At 48.1% G+C, this 19,000-nt stretch overlaps 1 protein-coding gene across 1 annotated transcript; it reads right to left on the bottom strand.

Annotated features, from left to right (window-relative positions):
- Nucleotides 1-2,836: 2,836 nt before the first annotated feature.
- On the bottom strand, nt 2,837-18,989 carry LOC132381422 (protein FAM98A-like). The gene is made up of 5 exons (XM_059950820.1): nt 14,285-18,989; nt 10,198-10,278; nt 9,134-9,250; nt 4,472-4,639; nt 2,837-3,669 (listed from the first exon to the last, which is right to left on the bottom strand). Exons 1-5 carry the CDS (start codon nt 14,561-14,563, stop codon nt 3,535-3,537), a joined length of 780 nt encoding a protein of 259 aa, XP_059806803.1. The 5' UTR covers nt 14,564-18,989; the 3' UTR covers nt 2,837-3,534.
- Nucleotides 18,990-19,000: the final 11 nt, after the last annotated feature.

Genomic DNA, 19,000 nt, shown 5'->3' on the forward strand with positions numbered 1-19,000 from the left:
TTATTTCAGCATTTTTCTTAAAGATGTGCCGGGTGCGTTCCGGCTACCGCTGCACCCCCTGCATGCTTCGCGGCCCAGAGGTTGGGGGCCACCGCAATATCTACTCTCGTCTCTTTCACTCTTTGTATATCTGAAAAAATGTTTGGTATCCTCTTTGATATTATTGGCTAGCTTACCTTCATATTTCATCGTTTCCCTCCTTACGACTTTTTGAAGTTGCCTTCTTTTCGTTTTTAAAAGCTTCCCAGTCCTCTAACTTCCTACTAAATTTTGCTCTCCCTTTTGCTTTTATGTCAGCTTTGACTTCCTTTGTCAGACATGGTTGTATAATCTTGCCTTTAGAATACTATTACCTCTTTGGGATGTATCTATCCTGTGTCTTCTGAAGCACTCCCAGAAACTCCACCCAAAGCTACTCTGCCATCATCCATGCTCGTGTCTCCTTCTAAACAAATTTGGCCAGCTCCTTTCTTGTGCCTCTAATTCCCTTTACTGCAATACTGATATGTTTGACTTTGGTTTTTCCCTCTCAAATTGCAGGGTGAATTTTATCATATTATGATCACTGCTTCCTAAGAGATCCTTTACCTTAAGCCCCCTCATCAAATCTGGTTCATTACACAACACCAGATCCAGAATAACTGATCCCCTAGTGGGCTCAGCCACAAAACGCCATCTCATAGGCATTCTACAAATTCTCTCTTTGGATCTAAAATCAGTGATAACCTGATTTTCCAATCTACCTGCATTTTGAAATACCCCTTACCCACCATAACATTGTCTTTTTGACACGCATTTCCTATCTCCTGTTGTAATTTGTGGCCAACATCCTGGCTACTGTTCGGATCAAGTTCTTTTTAACCATATAACCATTACAGCAAGGAAACAGGCCATCTTGGCCCTTCTAGTCCGTGCCGAATGCTTACTCTCACCTAGTCCCACCGGCCTGCACTCAGCCCATAACCCTCCATTCCTTTCCTGTCCATATACCTATCCAATTTCACTTTAAATGACAATACCGAACCTGTCTCTACCACTTCTACTGGAAGCTCATTCCACACAGCTACCGCTCTGAGTAAAGAAATTCCCCCTCGTGTTACCCCTGAACTTTTGCCCCCAACTCTCAACTCGTCCTTTTAAACCTATGCAGTTCCTCACCTCTACCCGCAACAATTCTACATCTTCTGATCCTATGCCACCTTTTTAAGGATTCGATTTCACTTTTTACCAACAGAATCACACCACCTGCTCTGCCCACCTGCCTGTACTTTCAATACAATGTGTGTCCTTGGCTGTCAAGCTCCTCGTATAATCTGTCAGACATGACTCAGTGATGGCCTGCCAATCTCGAGCTGCACTACAAGATCTACCCTATTCCCTATACTGCATGCTTTCAAATATAATACCTTCAGTCCTGTGCTCAACACCCTTTCAACTTTGTCCCCGTTACACTGCAATTCATTCCAGAGACTGCAATTTTGCCCTATCATCTGCCAGTCCTTTCTGACAGTCTCACTACACACTGCCTCGGCCTGTACATCAACTGCCCCATCTTAGTCCTATCACTCCGGCTCCCATCCACCCCCCCACCGAATTCATTTAAATCATTCCCAAAAAGTTCTGGCAAACCTGCCCGCAAGGATATTGGCTCCCCCCTCGGGTTCAGGTATAACCCGTCCCTTTGGTACAGGTCATGCCTTCCTCAGAAGAGATCCCAATGATCCAGAAATCCTGACTCCTTAACCAGTTCCTCAGTCACACATTTATCTATGAAGCCATCCAGTTCTTACCCTCACTGACACGTGCACAGTCAGCAATCCAGAGCCTACTACCCCGGAGGGCCTGCTTTCAAATACCCTCTCCAGGATCTCCTCCCTTTTTCTACCCATTCATCGATGCCGATATGCACCTAGACTTTTTAGCTGCTCACCTTCACCCCCTTAATGCTGGGGACTCAGTATGGGACAGGCCTGACCCTGGTACCTGGAAGGTAACACACCGTGTGGGTGTCTCTATCACATCCACAAAATCTCGTGTCTAACTACGGAATCCTCTATCACAAGTGCCGTTCTCTTCTCCCCCTTCCCTTCTGAGCCACAGTATCAGATTCAGTGCCGGAGACCCATCACAGCAGATCCGCCACCCGCCACTCCAAAGTGTTACGCTTATTGAGGGAAACTCTGCCCTGACTACCCATTTCCTTTCTCTTTCCTGAGTCACCCAGGTACCCGCCTCATGCAATTTAGGGGTGGCCGCCTGCCTGTAGTTCCTATCATCTCCCCAGTTACCCCGTAGGAGCTGAATGTCATCGAGCTGTGCCTCCAGTTCCGTTACATGTTCTCGGAGGGGCAGCAGCTTGTGGTTTTCCGGGAGGCTCTTGGTCTCCCAGAATCCCCACATCTCACACAAAGGGCACAAGGCAGCCCCTGGACTCTCCTCACTGCTCCATCCACTGAAGAATGAAAAGGACAAAACTTACTAGATACGTTCTCACCGAACCCCCGACGAGCTCAATCCTCCCCATTCTTAACACTGGCCTGCTCCACTCGTCTCTGCCTTGGTTTTATTTGCCCTGTTTGATTGGGCCACCGGAAAACACTGAAAGCCTCTGAGTACTCCTTTTAAAAATCCAGTGAGATGCCTCCTGCCTCGCTCCCAATTCGATTGGGCTGCTGGAGTAGTGCCTTATGTTCCCTTAACATTTCACCTTCCACCCTTAACCCATGATCTCGTCTCACCCAATGACCAGGGAAAAAGCCTGCTCGCGTTCACCCCATCTATAACCCCCAGATACATCAGAAATGTGGTATCTCACCTTCAAAAGAACACCACTGAGGACTGGAGAATTTGGATTTATTTCTAATTAAAAATAAAATCTTTATCCTCACAACATTGATTCCCAGCAAATACCAACCCCACTCAAAAAATTAGATCTTGTTTCTTTTGCAGAACAGAAATTTTGCAAACCATTCTCTCCTCAACTAAGCTCCGGTTGAGGGACCTTCACAAAAATACATCTACAGCACAACACACAGGCAACACCAACCAGGATTAGTGTCAGAAATGGTACACGTTGCCACCCCAGAGATTTTCCTTCTGGATATAAACATAACACTCCATACCAAACATCTTTTCCCCTTAATACACATACACATCAAACACAAGGAAAGGCTGTACAGCGGTCATTCGAGGGGCTCTGCAACACAGGCCATGCACAGACGTGCCCCTCTTCGTCACTCCTCGCAAGCCCACTTCTGACGAGCCAGTGTTGGGAGCAGCTGATACTCGAGCGACACTTCACCCGTGCCTCGGTGCATTTCAACTAGTCAGTGGTGTTCTCCCTTTACCGGAAGTGCTGAAATTTTGCAAGATGGAGGAGTCCGTGGGCACCGATCGACATCTTTGCCCCGTACGAAGACGTCAAACCAGCCTGTTCTTCGGACCTCGCTCCGACACGGAGACAGGCAACTCCGTTCACCAAGGGTACTGTAGAACTTTGCACTCCTGGTCACGGGGCTCTCCGGAGGAGCCGCCTTAGTGCCGCCGGCCTTTACCCCTCCGCTTCTCCTTTCTCCCTCCGCTCCCACTCCTCCTGCTTTCCCACCCAACCATCGGCGGCTCGATCTCACCAGGTCTCCCCCCGCGATCCGGCACGGGGCCCATCAGGATCTGGGAAGAGAAGCAACAGGAGACAGTTTCACTTGAACATTGGGAATTTTGCAACCTTAGTCCAGAGCCAGTGTCATCACCATATCCTTGGTACCGACAGAGACTTGTATCTATGTACCTCTTTGCACATTCCAAGGCTTTTCCAAAGATTACTGGTCAGCTGCTGATCTAATGTACAAAGCACAGCAGGTAAATTGAGACCACACACAACACAACATCTATCGACACAGGAGACTCTGCTGGAAATGTGTAACAACACACGCATACCACTGGAGGAACTCAGCAAGTCAGGCAGCATCTCTGGAGAGGAATAAACCAGTGTTTTGGGCCAAGACCTGTCCTCTTCTCTTCACAAGGTGTGTGTGTGCGTGTGTCTGTGTATTTAGAATGCAAGTCTATCGTCTGATCCGCGCTCCGGAGCAGAAGGTGGTGGTAATGCACCATTAAGCTGGGTGCTGAACGCCATAAAACAAGAAGATGATGATGCCTTGGCATCACCCCTGAGGAAGATGGCAGAGTTTGATCATCGTTGATATCTGTACCCGGCTGGAAGCCCAAGAAGAGTTTATTCGTCATAGATGCTGGGAAAGATCCTTTCTCGATCTGTTTACTCTTCGTCAACACCCAGCAGGAAGGCTACTGTACCTCAGAGCAGCAGTCCCTACCACACTGCCGACATTGTCCCAGACCCCTGCAGTGTTTCTCTCACCCTGTCCCTCCACTATTGCCATCCCTGCTCCCAGGCCCATGCCAACCTGAATCCCTTCCTCCACCAGCTTCCCCGCAGGCCACTGCCTCTCACCTTGTTGACAGCACAGGCGGTTTTCTCCCGACTGCTCTGGCTGGTGGTCTTGGTGATTACGGAGAGGTCCTCCCGCGCAGAGAGTAGGAGGGCGAGCGTTACACTAGGCCGGGAGCAGAGAACGTCTCTCAGAGGCTCGTACAGACGAACCATTGCCGCTCCGTGTTGCTGAAAGAGTAATCAAAATTTAACCCAACATTGCCCAGATCTCCGGGAGGCGCAGTTAAATGACGCACAGGTTGCCATGGCGATACCTTCCCAGTGGCCCACTTAATGCGCTGGATTTAGTTTTTTGCCCTGATACCATGAGACATTGCCACAGAATAGGCTATTCAACCCATTTAATCTGTACCACTATTACATCATGGCTGATTTATTATCCCTCTCAACTCTATTCTCCTGCCTTCCCCTCGTAACCTTTGACGTCCTGACTAATCAAGAACCTATCAACCTCCACTTTAAAAATGCCCGCCGACAGTCCCTCTACAGCCACTTTGTGGTATTAGATTGAACAGATTCAACACCCTCTGCCGAGAGAAATTCCTCCTCACTTCTGTTCTAAAGGGACAGTCCTTCTATTCTGAGATTAAGCCTTCTGGTCTTAGGCTCCCCCACTTTTGTAAACATCTCCACATCCACTCACCTAGGCCTTTCAATGTTCAATAGGTTTCAATGAGATTCCACCCTCAGTCAGCTAAACTCCAATGAGTACAGGCCCAGAGCCATCAAATGCTCCTCATACATAAACTCTTTCATTCCCCAGATCATTCTCATGAACCTCCTCTGGATCCTCTCCAATGCAAGCACATCCTTTTTTAAGGTGGGGTATATTTGGGAGGCAGAGTTTAAAGGTCGGCACAACATTGTGGGCCAAAAGGCCTGTACTGTGCTGTACTATTCTATGTTCACACCCCTCCCATCCATGTCATCCAAACTTCTCTTAAATCTGCTCACAATACACCAAGAACAGTCTGCCCAATGCCTTCTAAGACCATAGGACATAGGAGCAGAATTAGGCCATTTGGCCCGTCGGTTCTGTTCTGCCATTTGATCCGATTTTCCTCTCAGCCCCAATCTCCCGCCTTCTCCCCATATCCTTTCATGCCCTGACCAATCAAGAATCGATCACCCTCTCCCTTAAACATATCCAATGACTTGGCCTCCATAGCCACCTGTAGCAACAAACTCCACGGATTCACCATTCTATGGTTAAAGAAATTCCTCCTCATCTCTATTCTAAAAGGATGTACCTCTGTTCTGAGGCTGTGTCCTCTGGTCTTAGACGCCCCCACCACAGGAAACATCCTCTCCACATCTACACTATCAAGACCTTTCAACATTCGATAGGTTTCAATGAGACTACCCTTTAGAAAGCCTCAGCATCACATCCTTGCTTTTATCTTGTAGTCCTCTCAAAACAAATGCTTACATTGCATTTGCTTTCCTTACCAACGACTCAAGTGATACGGCCTCTTCGATGGACTTGCCCCTGATGCTTTCCACGTTCGTCAAGCTACACGCTGTGATTAATTCACTTGTGGAACAACATTGAGTGTGAGGAGGTCCTCCATCGGTCGGGGTTGACCATGGATGCTGCACTCTAGCTGTCCATGTTTGGTACACAAGTGAGTACGATACGGAGAGCAAGCTGTTGCCCATGTAGCAGGCTCCCCCTCTCCATGCAACTGACGAATCCAAAGGAACGGCAGAGACCAGTACAGTTTGGCACCAGCAACGTCGCAGGAGTTACCAGTCAGCATTGAACTCAGCGTAGACTGCCTTCAGAGCTTCAGCTCCAGATTTCTCCCTCAGGGTTTACTCCTGAAGCCTTCCCCATGAATGGGTACAGCCTCAAGGCAGCGGAGGTTTGAGATCAGAGCTTTCTTTCTCCCAGAGGAGCTGCTAAACACGGCTGACAAACCTTGTTTGTCAGCATAGAATGATAGAAGTACAGTGAGGACCCTTCGGCCCACAACATTGTGCCAGCCTGTACAATCCCATTCCACATTGATCACTCTGTAATCACATGTAGGCCTAATTGGGCAAGGATGACAAACTTTTCAACGTCTTGAAAAAGGTGGGCTTAGGACAATGTGTCTGTCATTATTACCCAACCCCTCCTTTTATCAGTTCCATTTAACTGTTTTAATTCAAATTTCCCAAATACTTCCCTCTAATCCTGACTTTAGATTGTCATCCAGTAACTCAACCACACGAGCCTATAAACAATTTACCATTGTGGTCAACTGACTCAACCTGCTAGTTAATCTTTAGGGAATCCTGCACGAGGACTCCCAAATCCCTCCGCACCTCAAGATTTTTGAAATTACTCTCCATTTAGAAAAAAAGCCTATGCTTTTATTTCTTCTACTAAAGTGCATTACCATAGACTTCCCAACACTGTATTCCATCCGCCACTTCTTTGTCCAGTCTCCTAGTCTGTCCAAGTCCTTCTGTAGCTTCTCTCCTTACCTACCCCACCACCTATCTTCACATCATCCACATAGACATCAATTCCATCATCCACATTATTGACATATAATGTAAAAAGAATCAGTCCCAACACAGACCCCTGTGGAAAGCCACTAGTCACCGGCAGCCAGTCAGAAAAGGCTCCCTTTATTCCCACTCTTTGCCTCCTGCCAATCAGCCACTGCTTTATCCATGCTAGAATCTTTCCTGTAATAACTTGTTAAGCAGCCTTAAATGTGCCACCTTGTGAAAGGCCTTCTGAAAATCCAAGTACACAACATCCATCAGTTCTCCTTTGTCTATCCTGCTTGTTAATGTTTCAAAGAATTCCAGTGGATTTGTCAGGCAAGATTTCCCCGGCAAGATTTCCCCCTGAGGAAACCATGCTGACGATGGCCTATTTTATCATGTGGCTCCAGGTACCCTGAGACCTCATCCTTGATAATCGACTCCAACATCTTCTCAACCACTGAGGTCGAACTAACTGGCCTATAGTTCCCTTTCTTTGGCCTCTCTCCCTTCTTGAAGAGTGGAATGACATTTGCAATTTTCCAGTCCTCTGGGACCATTGGTTCTTGAAATACGCAACATTTCTAATGCGTATACAATCTCCTTAGCCATCCTCTTCAGAGCCCTGGAGTGTTGACCGTCTGGTCCAAGTAACTTATCGGCCTTCAGACCTTTCAGGTTCCCAAGAACCTTCTCCCTATTCATAGAATACTGCACTGGGGAACCTACCAGGATTTCCCAGTTGAGTCTCTGGGAAGCACAACACCAATTCAGAGGCGAGACCCCCTCCCACTGAGGCACAGCTGCTGGGACAAACTTCCGCAGTGAACAGACGAGAGTTCTCCCAACCAAAGATGTTCAGTCAGAAGAACAACTCATTTAATCTGTAACAGTTCCTAGCTGCTTTCAATGTGCAACCATTGGCTGCGAGGCTCTGCAAGTCACAACTGTGACTAATCAAGAATCTATCCACCTCTGCCTTAAACATACCCAAAGACTTGGCCTCCACAGCTGCCCGTGGCAACAGATTCCACAGATACACCTCTCTGGGCTTCCTCATCTCTGTTCTAAATGACTGCCTCCTCTATTCTGAGGTGGGTCCTCTGGTTTTAGACTCCCCCGCCATAGGAAGCACCCTAAGCACATCCACTCTATCGAGGCCTTTCAACAGGTTTCAAAGAGGTCGCCCCTCATTCCTCAGAATTCCAAAGGCCCAGAGCCAAAGGATAAGCCTTTCAATCCTGGAATCATTCTCATGAATTTCCTTTAAAAACTTTCCAGTTTCAGCGCATCCTCTCTTAGATAAGGGGCCCAGAACTGATCACAATACTCCAAGTGAGGCCTCACCGGTACCTTATAAAGCCTCAACGTTAATTCCTTGCCCTCTCAAAATGAATGCTAACGTTGCATTTCCCTTCCTCACCACCGACTCGACCTGCAGCTCACGAAAGGAGAAAGGATGCGGGTCTTTGGGGAAATGAATAGGGAACTGGAATAGCTGGGTCACTTGTGCAAGGAGCCAGTATGGATTTGACAGACCAAATGGCCTCCTTCCTCATTCATTAAACTTCCCAAATGGTCTCAATGACCACTGAGATGGAACCAGTCCCATCATTCACCAGCAGATCACGTGAGCCTATCGCCAGCCGCTCCCTCCAGATCAAAGGTTGAGGGTGAAAGGTGAAATATTTAAGGGCAACCTGAGGGCGAACTTCTTCACTCGGAGTGTGAAACGAGGCGCCAGCGAAAGTGGATTCAATTGAAATGTTTTGGAGAAGTTTGGATAGATGCGTCAATGAGAGAGGGACATGGAGAGCTAGGACCTGGGTGTGGGTTAGTGGGACTAGGCAGAAAACTGAGCTGGCGTAGAGTAACATTGCACACATAAAGTGCTGGAGGAACTCAGCAGGCCAGCCAGCATCTATGAAAAAGAGTAAACATTCAACGTTACGGGCAAAGACCCTTGAATCAGGAGTGGGGGAAAAAAGATGAGGTCAGAGACTAGAAGTCAGGCACAGACGAGATGGGTCAAAGAGCCTGTTTCTGCACTGTAGCAGCCAAAGATTCTGTAACTCTACCTCGCCCTCAAAAAAAAACAACTATAGTTAGTGCCATTTCCAGCTGGCAGCCACTCCGCGAGCTGGCCATTGCCCCTTCCACACGGCCCGTGAGAACGCAGACCTGCGCGCGCTCCGACCAGTGGAACGACTGCACCGTCACGTCCAGGCGAGTGATCAGCATCTGCCGGCGGCACTCGTACTCCGCGCACATGGCTCGATGGATCTCCTCCAGGCGCTCCTGGGGGACGGAATGCTGATGGTTAGGAGGCGGATGGCGGCCTACTTTCCCGCTGATTCACCCTATCTGATTCTGCCACCCAGACCCACGTTCTACAACGTGCTAACTGCCTGTACAGTCAGAGCGGGTACTGGAGCTGGGACACCCTGATGAGCAAGGCCTACTGACCCTGGTGGTGTCAGCCACACCCCGACTAGGGATTAGAGTCGCGAGGGTTTTGTACTCCTGGATCTCTCAGCAACCACACACCATCCCCTCCCCCCCCCCCCCCACCGTCACTTCATGAAGCGTGCCGCACTTCGAGGTAACGGTTCTCCCTGCTTGCACTAACGGAGAACAGCGCTCCCGAGAGCGAACGTAACCGTCCTCACCTCGGCCAGCTGTATTTGTTTATCGCGCTGCCCAGCGAACCCACGATTTAATCCTAACCCAATCACAGGACAACTCACAACGACCAAATAGCCCACCGATCGGTTCGTCTTTGGACTGTGGAAGGACCCCACGTGGTCACGGGGAGAACGGACAAAGTCCTTACAGGCAGCGGTGGGAATTGAACCCGGGTCGCCGGTACTGTGAAGCGCTGCGCTCACCACGGTGCTACGGCGCCACCCCAATAATCAGGCGGCAGCAGGGCACTGGGAACCTGCTGCCTCACACCACAAGATCTCCTTTGCCGTAGGTCACTCAGCTACCACAGAGCCTCTCCCCCGGCTAGCGGAAGTCTGACAAGCGGCAGAGGTCGGGACTTGGAATGGACTGCCCCCCTTTCAGAGTGTGGGACCAGTCACACCCCCCAGAGGCAGCCTCGCAAAGGCCCGCTCTGTGCTACTGGGCCAAGCTGACAAAAACAGGCAGGGGGTGGGGGGGGGGGGATGAGAAACCTCTAGGGTGGGGGCAGTAAACGGTTCTCAGCACATCTCGTCGTCAAATAGTTACGGCGTCTTTACCCACTGGCGAGGCTCCAGGCTCCTGGTCAGCAAGGGATTCCCCACCGCGCCCTCTGGCAGACTGGAACTGACGTCTTGGATCTGAAATGTGGAAGTGAAGGGTGGGGGGTTAGCTCCAAAGGAGAGATTTATCCCAAACCCCAACCGGGTAAAATGTGCAGACGTGCTCACATGCGTACATATGTGCAGCTGAAATTCTCTACACCTGAGAGAAGGTTACTCACGACACAAATTCTACTCCCAGAGTGGAGACTTACTGGGCAAATCCACTATTATCCTGCCTGGTGAATGCAGTGCTCTTCTCAATATTTAATAATTATTTTATTAGTCTCTTTTCTTTCATATTTGTCATGTGTTGTATTTCGCACACTAGTTAAACATCAATTTGGTGCGGTCTTACATTGATTCTGTCATGGTTATTATTCTATGGATAAAAGAATTGGATAGGTATATGGACAGGAAAGGAATGGAGGGTTATGGGCTGAGTGCAGGTCAGTGGGACTAGGTGAGAGTAAGCGTTCGGCATGGTCTAGAAGGGCCGAGATGGTCTGTTTCCGTGTTGTAATTGTTAAATGGTTATATAATTTAACAAGAAAAGGAATCTCAGGGTTGTAAATGGTGACTGGTATGTACTTTGATAATAAATTTACTTTGAACTTTGCTCAGCACTGGACGCTGAGTTGGGCTCTGTGTTTGGCGTGTAGCAATCCTTCACAATACTGCACTTAAACATAGAAAACCTACAGCACAACATAGGTCCTTCGGCCACAAAGTCGTGCCGAACATGATCCCACCTTGGAAATTACTAGGCTACCTATAGCTCTCTATTTTACTAAGCTCCATGTACCTACCCTAAAGCCTCTTAAAAGACCCTTTCGTATCCGCCTCCACCACCATTACCGGCAGCCCATTCCACACACTCACCACTCCCTGAGTAAAAAACTTACCCCTGACATCTCCCCTGTACCTCTTCCCCAGCACCTTAAACCTGTGTCCTCTTGTGGCAACCATTTCAGTCCTGGGAAAAAGCCTCTGTCTATCCACACGATCAATGCCTCTCATCTTATACAGGTCACCTCTCATCCTCCTTTACTCCAAGGAGAAAAGGTCGAATTCACTCAACCTATTCTCATAAGGCATGCTCCCCAATCCAGGCAACATCCTTGTAAATCTCCTCTGCACCCTTTCTATGGCTTCCACATCCTTCCTGTAGTGAGGTGACCAGAACTGAGCACAGTACTCCAAGTGGGGTCTGACCAGGGTCCTATATAGCTGCAACATTACCTCTTGGCTCCTAAATTCAATTCCACGATCGATGAAGGCCAATACACCGTATGCCTTAACCACAGAGTCAACCTGCTCAGCTACTTTGAGTGTCCTGTGGACTCGAACCCCAAGATCCCTCTGATCCTCCAACTGTCAAGAGTCTCACCATTAATACTATAGTCTGCCATCATATTCTTGCCAAGGGACCAACCCGGCTCCGGCAGGTGGTTACAGTGAAAACGTGCCCACTGAACAGGCTGCCCTTGCTGACTTTGACCTTGCTTGCTATGAGCCAAGGCACCCCCAGCAGCTGCTGATCGGAGTAAAACAGCCAGACGTGGACTGTGAACGCAAGGCCAGCAGCACTCTGAGCAGGAAGTCTGGGACACGGCACAGCTCTTGGACCAGAGGAGGTGGGAAGGGCGGAATAACCATTTCTGTTGACCTAGCTGTGCAATAATAAAACACAAAACACCGGAGGAACTCAGCATCGGATCTGATGAAAGGTGTCGGCCCGAAATGTCGGCTGTTTATTTCCCTCCATAGATGCCCGAATTCCTCCAGTGTTGGTTTTTCTTCTCGTTCACAACGCAGGAGGCCCATCTGCCCATCTAATCTGTGCCAAACTATTATTCTTTCTCGTCCCATTGGCCTGAGCCCAGACCATATCCCTTCATACCCCATCCATCCACATACAGATCCAAATTTCTCTGGAATTATTAGATTGAACCTGCATCCGCCACTTCCGTCGGTGGCTCTTACCATCCTGAGTGTAAAAAAAAACCCCTCAGGTTCCCGTTAACATTTCACCTTCCGCCTTTCAAAGTTCCAAGTAAATTTTATTGAAGTACGCATATACAAATATTTAAAACATTGACGCGGAGAAATTTCTTCAGCCAGAGGGTGGTGAATTTGTGGAATTTGTGAGGGCAGGTCATTGGGAGTATTTAAGGCAGAGATTGCTAGGTTCTTGATTGGACCCGGCATCAAAGGTAACGGGGAGAAGGCAGTGGAGTGGGGCTGAGGAGGGGAGAGAGGATCAGCCATGGTTGAATGGCAGAACAGACTTGATGGGCCAAATTCTGCTCCTCTGTCTTACGGTCTTCTACACAACCCTGATTATTCATATTCCTGCAAATATACTCGGCAAATCCTTAACTCTAGAGGTTGGGTTCCCAGATTTTTTTCAACCCATGGACCCTGACCGTTAATCAGGGGGGGTCTGTGGACCCCAGGTTGGGAACACTTGCCATAGATGCTGAGTTCCTCCTCTGAGTGCGACATAAAGGAAGCCACGGCAAGAGTTTGAACAGATCTTTCCCAGTACTCTGGACCGTATTTACCAGCCAGTTATGAGCTATAATGACTAAGTTACTGGACTTATATCTGGGACCGTGCCTCAGTGATATATTTGGATTCTGTCACGCAACCGTTCTAGTCTCACGTGACCTCAGTGAAAAAAGCCAGCTTGCATTTACATTATCTGTACCTTTCAAAAACTCTGCATACCTCTATCAAATCTTCCTTCTTCCCCCTAAACTCCAGGGAATAACGTCCTAACCTAGTCAACCTTCCCATATAACTTGGGCCCTCAAGTCCCAGCAACATCCTCGTAAATTTTCTCTGCACTCTTTCAAACTTACTGATAACTTCGCACCAGAACAGCACACAATACTCCAAATTAGGCCTCACCAACATCCTGAACAACTTGAATGTAACATGCATGTGTGTCGTTCGAGACTCTCTACATCACGGTGGCACACAAGATTGGGGTCCTCTTGGAGGCTTGAATCTTAAGTTTTGTTAACATTAGTAAACTTTACTAGATTTTGAAGGAAGTATGATATTTATTGCTTATCATTAAGGTATCATTGCACCAGGACTTTAATCTTGTTTATGCGGTTAAGTTACAAAGCAGCAGTTCCAAACCCTTCTCTCTTAAAATGCCATGGACCAAAACCATTAAGCATATGGACCCCCGTTATAGAGTGTTGCCTGTGTGTATTACCTGGCTTAAAACCAGTGTAATGCCCTGGTTCTTTTTTTTTACTGTTATGCTGTTCTGGATTTCATTTTGTGCAAGTTGCTTGTTTTCAGCTCCTGTCTGGGTTGCCGTTGGAGAGGAGAGAGAGGAGAGCTGTGCGCCATCCAATTAGGATGGTCGGATTAAGGGGAGGTTTCTCTGGTGAGGGGCACTAAGGTTGGGCTTGGGGCTTTTGTTAGAGGAGACACCGGAGAGGGGAGGTTGTAGGATTCAGCCCGGAGCGGGGCCGAGATTCGACGAAGCCCGGGGAGATCGAAGGAGGGTCGGCGACAGGGAAACGGTGAGCTCTGACTCGGGCACGTCAGACTGCTTCATTAAAATGGGCCCTTTTCATTTTTTTTTGTTCCTTCTTTACCAATCCTTCAGTCAAATTTAGAATTATAAAGCTAAATCTTCTAATTGTGTGCGGAGTACTGTCTAATATTTCCTGGTGCTCATTTGTAACAGGGTAATGAATTAAACAGCATCCACACAAACAGGGGTTTTTTTGGGGGGGGGCTCATGCCTCAGTCTCACAGGTTTGGTGAGGCCGTAGATTGCCTTCTCTAGAAACCAGAGAGTTTCACCGGTTAGGCGAATAATCAGCATTACTAGTATATTCAGGTGACAATTCTGTTTCGAATTTAATATCTTACTTAATTTTCTGCGGTTTCACAAGCAGGAACCCTGAAGGAGCTTCTGTCTCGGGTGGTTTCCCAAAAGGTGTTTAACTCACTGCGTAGTTTTGTGCATTCGCGCTGCGAGGGCAGCGGAGCCGCCGTGTCCCAGCCCCCTTACTTTCAGCTCCAGGTCCCTGAAGAGCGTTGCCACGGGAGCCCCTGCCGTGGGCTCGGCCAGGCCCAGCGCTCGGCAGAGAGCCTGCAGCTCTCTGAAGACCTCGTCACTGCCGCCGGCGTCCTTCGGCGCCTGCTGCCCTTCCTGCGGGGGCCGCCTGGAGCGAAGGAGCCTCGCAGCCTGCAGCTCCGAGCCCAGGAACTCTGAAATCAACGTCACAGAATCAGGGGGGGGGCAGAAGGACGCAGGAGTCAGGAGCATCAGCACAACCAGGCACTTCATTCATTTTGCAACAGATCCTCTGCCTTACTTGTCTTAAAAGCCAGATCAATCAATCCCCTTAATGTCCAGACCTCCGAGGAGAGGATGGTTCCCATCATGTCAGAACTAGAGGATACAGCCTCAGAAGAGAAGATTGTCTCTTAAGAATAGAGACGAGGAGGAGTTTCTTCAGCTAGAGTAGGGGTTTCCAAGCTTTTTTATGCCTTGGACCAATATCATTAAGCAGGAATCCATGGACCCCCAGTTTGGGATGCTGAATCTGTGCAAATCACTGCCTCAGATTGAGGGCTTCACTGAGTATATTTAAAATGGAGGTTGATTCAATATTGTCAGAAAGTTTGAGTCACACATATATAGCTAGGGTGCCTGAGACTTTTGCACAGTACTGTAGTAATTTTATGTATTGCACTGTACTGCTGCCACAAAAAAAGACAAATTTCATGACATATGTGAGTGATGATAAACCTGATTCTGATATGGGTCTCTATTGTGGACTGAGAGTGGGAAGGGGGGCAAGGAGAGGGAAAAGAGGTAGAAAGAGGGGAGAGAGCAGGAAGCACCAGAGAGACATTCTGTAATGATCAATAAACCAGTTGTTTAGAATCATAAGACCCCTGCCTGGTGTACCAGGGCCGGGTGTGGCTGCATCTGTGCCAAGCACTCTATTCCACAAACCCGCTGCAACACTCCACCCTCGCCATTCCCAAAGTCCTTTACTCCCCGCCAGATTTACAAACCCGCGCTCCACTCCACGTTGACAAATGCAGGACTGGGCAAAAGTTTAGCTGCACATAGGCACCCAAGGCTTTTGCATTGTACTGTAGGTTCTCAATTAGTAAGGGTGGCCAAATTTACGGGGTGGAAAGCAGGAGAATGGAGCTGAGAGGGAAAATCAATCAGCAATGATGGAATAGTGGAGCAAACTTGATGGACTGAACAGCCTAACTCTACTCATATGCCTATCATAGAGTCCGTGCTGTGCAAAACAAAATGGGCCCTTCAGCCTACAATATCTGTGCCAACGATTTTGCCCGTCTGCACCCATCCCCTGCGCTGTCCCGAGAGGACAAGTCTATTGAAGTCCACTGCCAATTTCTGTGGCATTCATGGCTCGTTCTGGACTTTGGTTTTGTATGACTGCATCTTACTGAGAGCTTTACATGTTTGTTATCATGTATGCACTGTGTGATTTGTGCTGTGTGTGACTGTTGCTGTTCTGTTTTGTACTTGGTCCCTGAGTCATGCTGTTTTAATCTGACTGTATATTCATGTATGATTTAGCCGGCTGGTGGCGTGGTGGCATCAGCGCTGGACTTTGGAGCGAAGGCTCCTGAGTTCGATTCCCGCCGGCTCCCTTGCACGCTTTCCATCCGTGCTGGGTTGAGCTGGCAACTCAGCCTCAAAAAAATACGCTGTCACGACGGCGTCCCGGTGACTCCACTCGGAGTTAAGGGCTTGTTTCTTCTTCATGTTCATGTCCGATTGAACGACAATTAAAATTGAATTGGATTTTTTTCTCTCTGCTCCTTCAATAGTGCAGCACCCCCTTTACTGTGGAAACAGCCTAGATTGCATTCAAGTCCCTGGCCTTTTGACTTACTGCTATCGACTGATTCGTTTATACTCTCTAACAGAAAGACGGGGTGGAGCTATGTCTCCACCAAAGGAGGTGCAAGGCGCTCCTTCCCTCCACTAGAGCAGGTCACCCTTGGGCAAGGTGTAGCACCCACTTAGCCTCCCCCCCCCCCCCCCGATCAGGGTCATGTGAAGCCATGGGAACAGGTGGTGGATGGTTGTATGAGCAGCTGGTGCAGATCTCAAGTCCTGGCTATGCGACCACTGATGCCAGGCAGACAATCTCTGAAGAGTATTGATAATGACTGGGGGTCGCCCGTCTTATAAAGACACTGTCCAGAAGACGAAAATGGCAAACCATTTCAGAATCAGAATCTGGTTTAATATCTCTGGCATATGTCATGAAAATTGAATTTCATGACATATCTCTTCTGAATCTGAATTTCACTTCTGTAGAATTTGCCAAGTGCAATCACGTTCATAGGCCACGATCGCCCATCATTCGACCTGGTGATGATGACGAACAGAAAGGCCAGGGGAAAGGAAACTGCTGGAGTTGCCAGGCTGAGTATTTAAGCTGTGCTCCAGCTCTGAAGCTAACAGACTTCCTCCAAACAACAAGTCCTGATGAAGGGCCTTTGGCCCAAAATGTCGACTACTTTCCAAGTCCCTCCAGTGTATTGCACGTGTTGCTTCGGACTTCTGGCAGGTTTTCTTGTGTTTGTAATAAATAGGATTTGCTGCTCAGGTTAGAAACTGGATCCTGCACACGCCAACCCCGGCCAAAGGCAAGGACCCTTGCATTGTCTGTCACCTAGACAACAACAGAGTACACGCGAGGAAATCTGCAGATGCTGGAAATTCAAGCAACACACACAAAATGCTGGTGGAACGCAGCAGGCCAGGCAGCATCTATAGGGAGAAGCGCTGTCGACGTTAACAACAACACACACAAAATGCTGGTGGAACACAGCAGGCCGGGCAGCATCTATAGGGAGAAGCCCTGTCAACGTTAACAACAACACACACAAAATGCCGGTGGAACACAACAGGCCAGGCAGCATCTACAGGGAGAAGCGCTGTCGACGATGCGGGCTGAGACACTTCGTCATGACAACAGAGTACATTGCGACATCAAGTTGCCATGTCATTGTGCAGCCACAAGGTGGTGCAAGAAACCTCTTTAAACGCTGTACAAGTCAGCATGGTCCATAAAGCCACATTTTCCCCAGATCAGAGAGCTTGGTAAACATTGCACCTGCGGAAAATGCTGGAAACCCTCAGGTGAGGCACAGCTGGCAGTCTGTTTTGAGTCGAAGCTCCTTCATCCTTCCCAGATCTGCAAACAGGAGCTGTTTCTCTTCCCCCACAGATGCTGCCTGACCTGCCGAGTGTTTCTAACGTTTTGAGTTTTACCTTAGTATGAATGCGGGTTTTTAAAAAAAATTTTCAGCTATTCAAAAGATTCAAAGTAAATTTATTATCGAAGAACATATATGTCACCATATGCAACCCTGAGATTCATTTTCTTGCAGACATACTCAATAAATCTATAGAATAATAATCATAACAGAATCAATGAAAGACTGCCCAACTTGAACATGCAAGCAGAGTGCAGTAAACAAACTGTGTAAATACAAAAATAAATAAATAATAAACAAACAATAAATATCAAGAGCATGAGATAGACCTTGAAAGTGAGTCCATATACTGTGGGATGGTGCAAGTGAAGTTGTACCTGTGTTATTTTTGAATAATAATAATTTAAAAAAGATTTGAAAAGAAGTTGAGTGAAGTTACCCCCTTTGGTTCAAAAGCCTGATGGTTGAGGGGGAATACTTCAGGGAGGGTCAGTGGGAAGAGAGCATGGCCTGGGTGGTGGGGGTCCCTGATGATGGATGCTGCTTTCCTGCGACAGCGCTCCATGTAGATATGCTCAATGGATCTGGAAGGCTTTACCCATGATGGACTGGGCCGTATCTTCTACTTTTCGTAGGGTTTTCCATTCCATGGCATTGGTGTTTCCATACCAGGCTGCGATGTAGCCAGTCAATATACTCTCCACACATCTATCTACGCATAGAAGTTTCACACTTCAGATTAGCATCGAATTAAATGCAAATATATATTTTTATTGAATTGGATATAAATCTATGATTTAACAGATTAGATATGGCAGCAGAGCAAGTCGCTGAACTACAAGTGCTCCACGCGGCCCAGCTCACACACTCATCATGTTGAAGAATGGCAGCTACAAGCAATATGTCATGCAGCGTCTGCGGGAGGGAAGGAATTGCCGACGGGATTGAGAAGGGCAATAAATGATCCATGATGGAATGGGTCATGTCTTACGGTTTTACAACCGGCCCACGTCCTGTGGGATCATGTCTGATTGCTGACTAATTCCACAACCGTTAACAAATATGCACCCACCTTAGATTTAACACATTCAGCAACAACTGCCACATACAGAAGAGGGTTTAAGTCTGCACTGTGCCCCTAGACTTTGCCAGTTTCAAGTTCCTGGTTGTCAACATCTCTGAGGATCTATCCTGGGCCCAACCTATCGACCGGCGCAGCTACAAAGAAGGCTCGACAGAGGCTATTTCATGAGGAGATTTGGTATGTCACCAAAGACGGTCATAAAGTTTTACGGATGTACCGTGGAGAGCATTCTAACTGGCTACTTCACTGTCTAGTATTGGCGGGGCGGGGGGGGGGGGGGGGGCTACTGCACAGGATCGAAATAAGCGGCAGAAAGTTGTAAACTCAGGCAGCTCCATCACAGACACTATCTCCCCAGCATCCAGGACATCTTCAAGGAGCAATGCCTCAAGAATGAAGTATCTACCATTAAGGACC

This window comes from Hypanus sabinus, chromosome 26 (assembly GCF_030144855.1).
Source record: "Hypanus sabinus isolate sHypSab1 chromosome 26, sHypSab1.hap1, whole genome shotgun sequence".
In the NCBI taxonomy this organism is placed as follows: domain Eukaryota; kingdom Metazoa; phylum Chordata; class Chondrichthyes; order Myliobatiformes; family Dasyatidae; genus Hypanus; species Hypanus sabinus.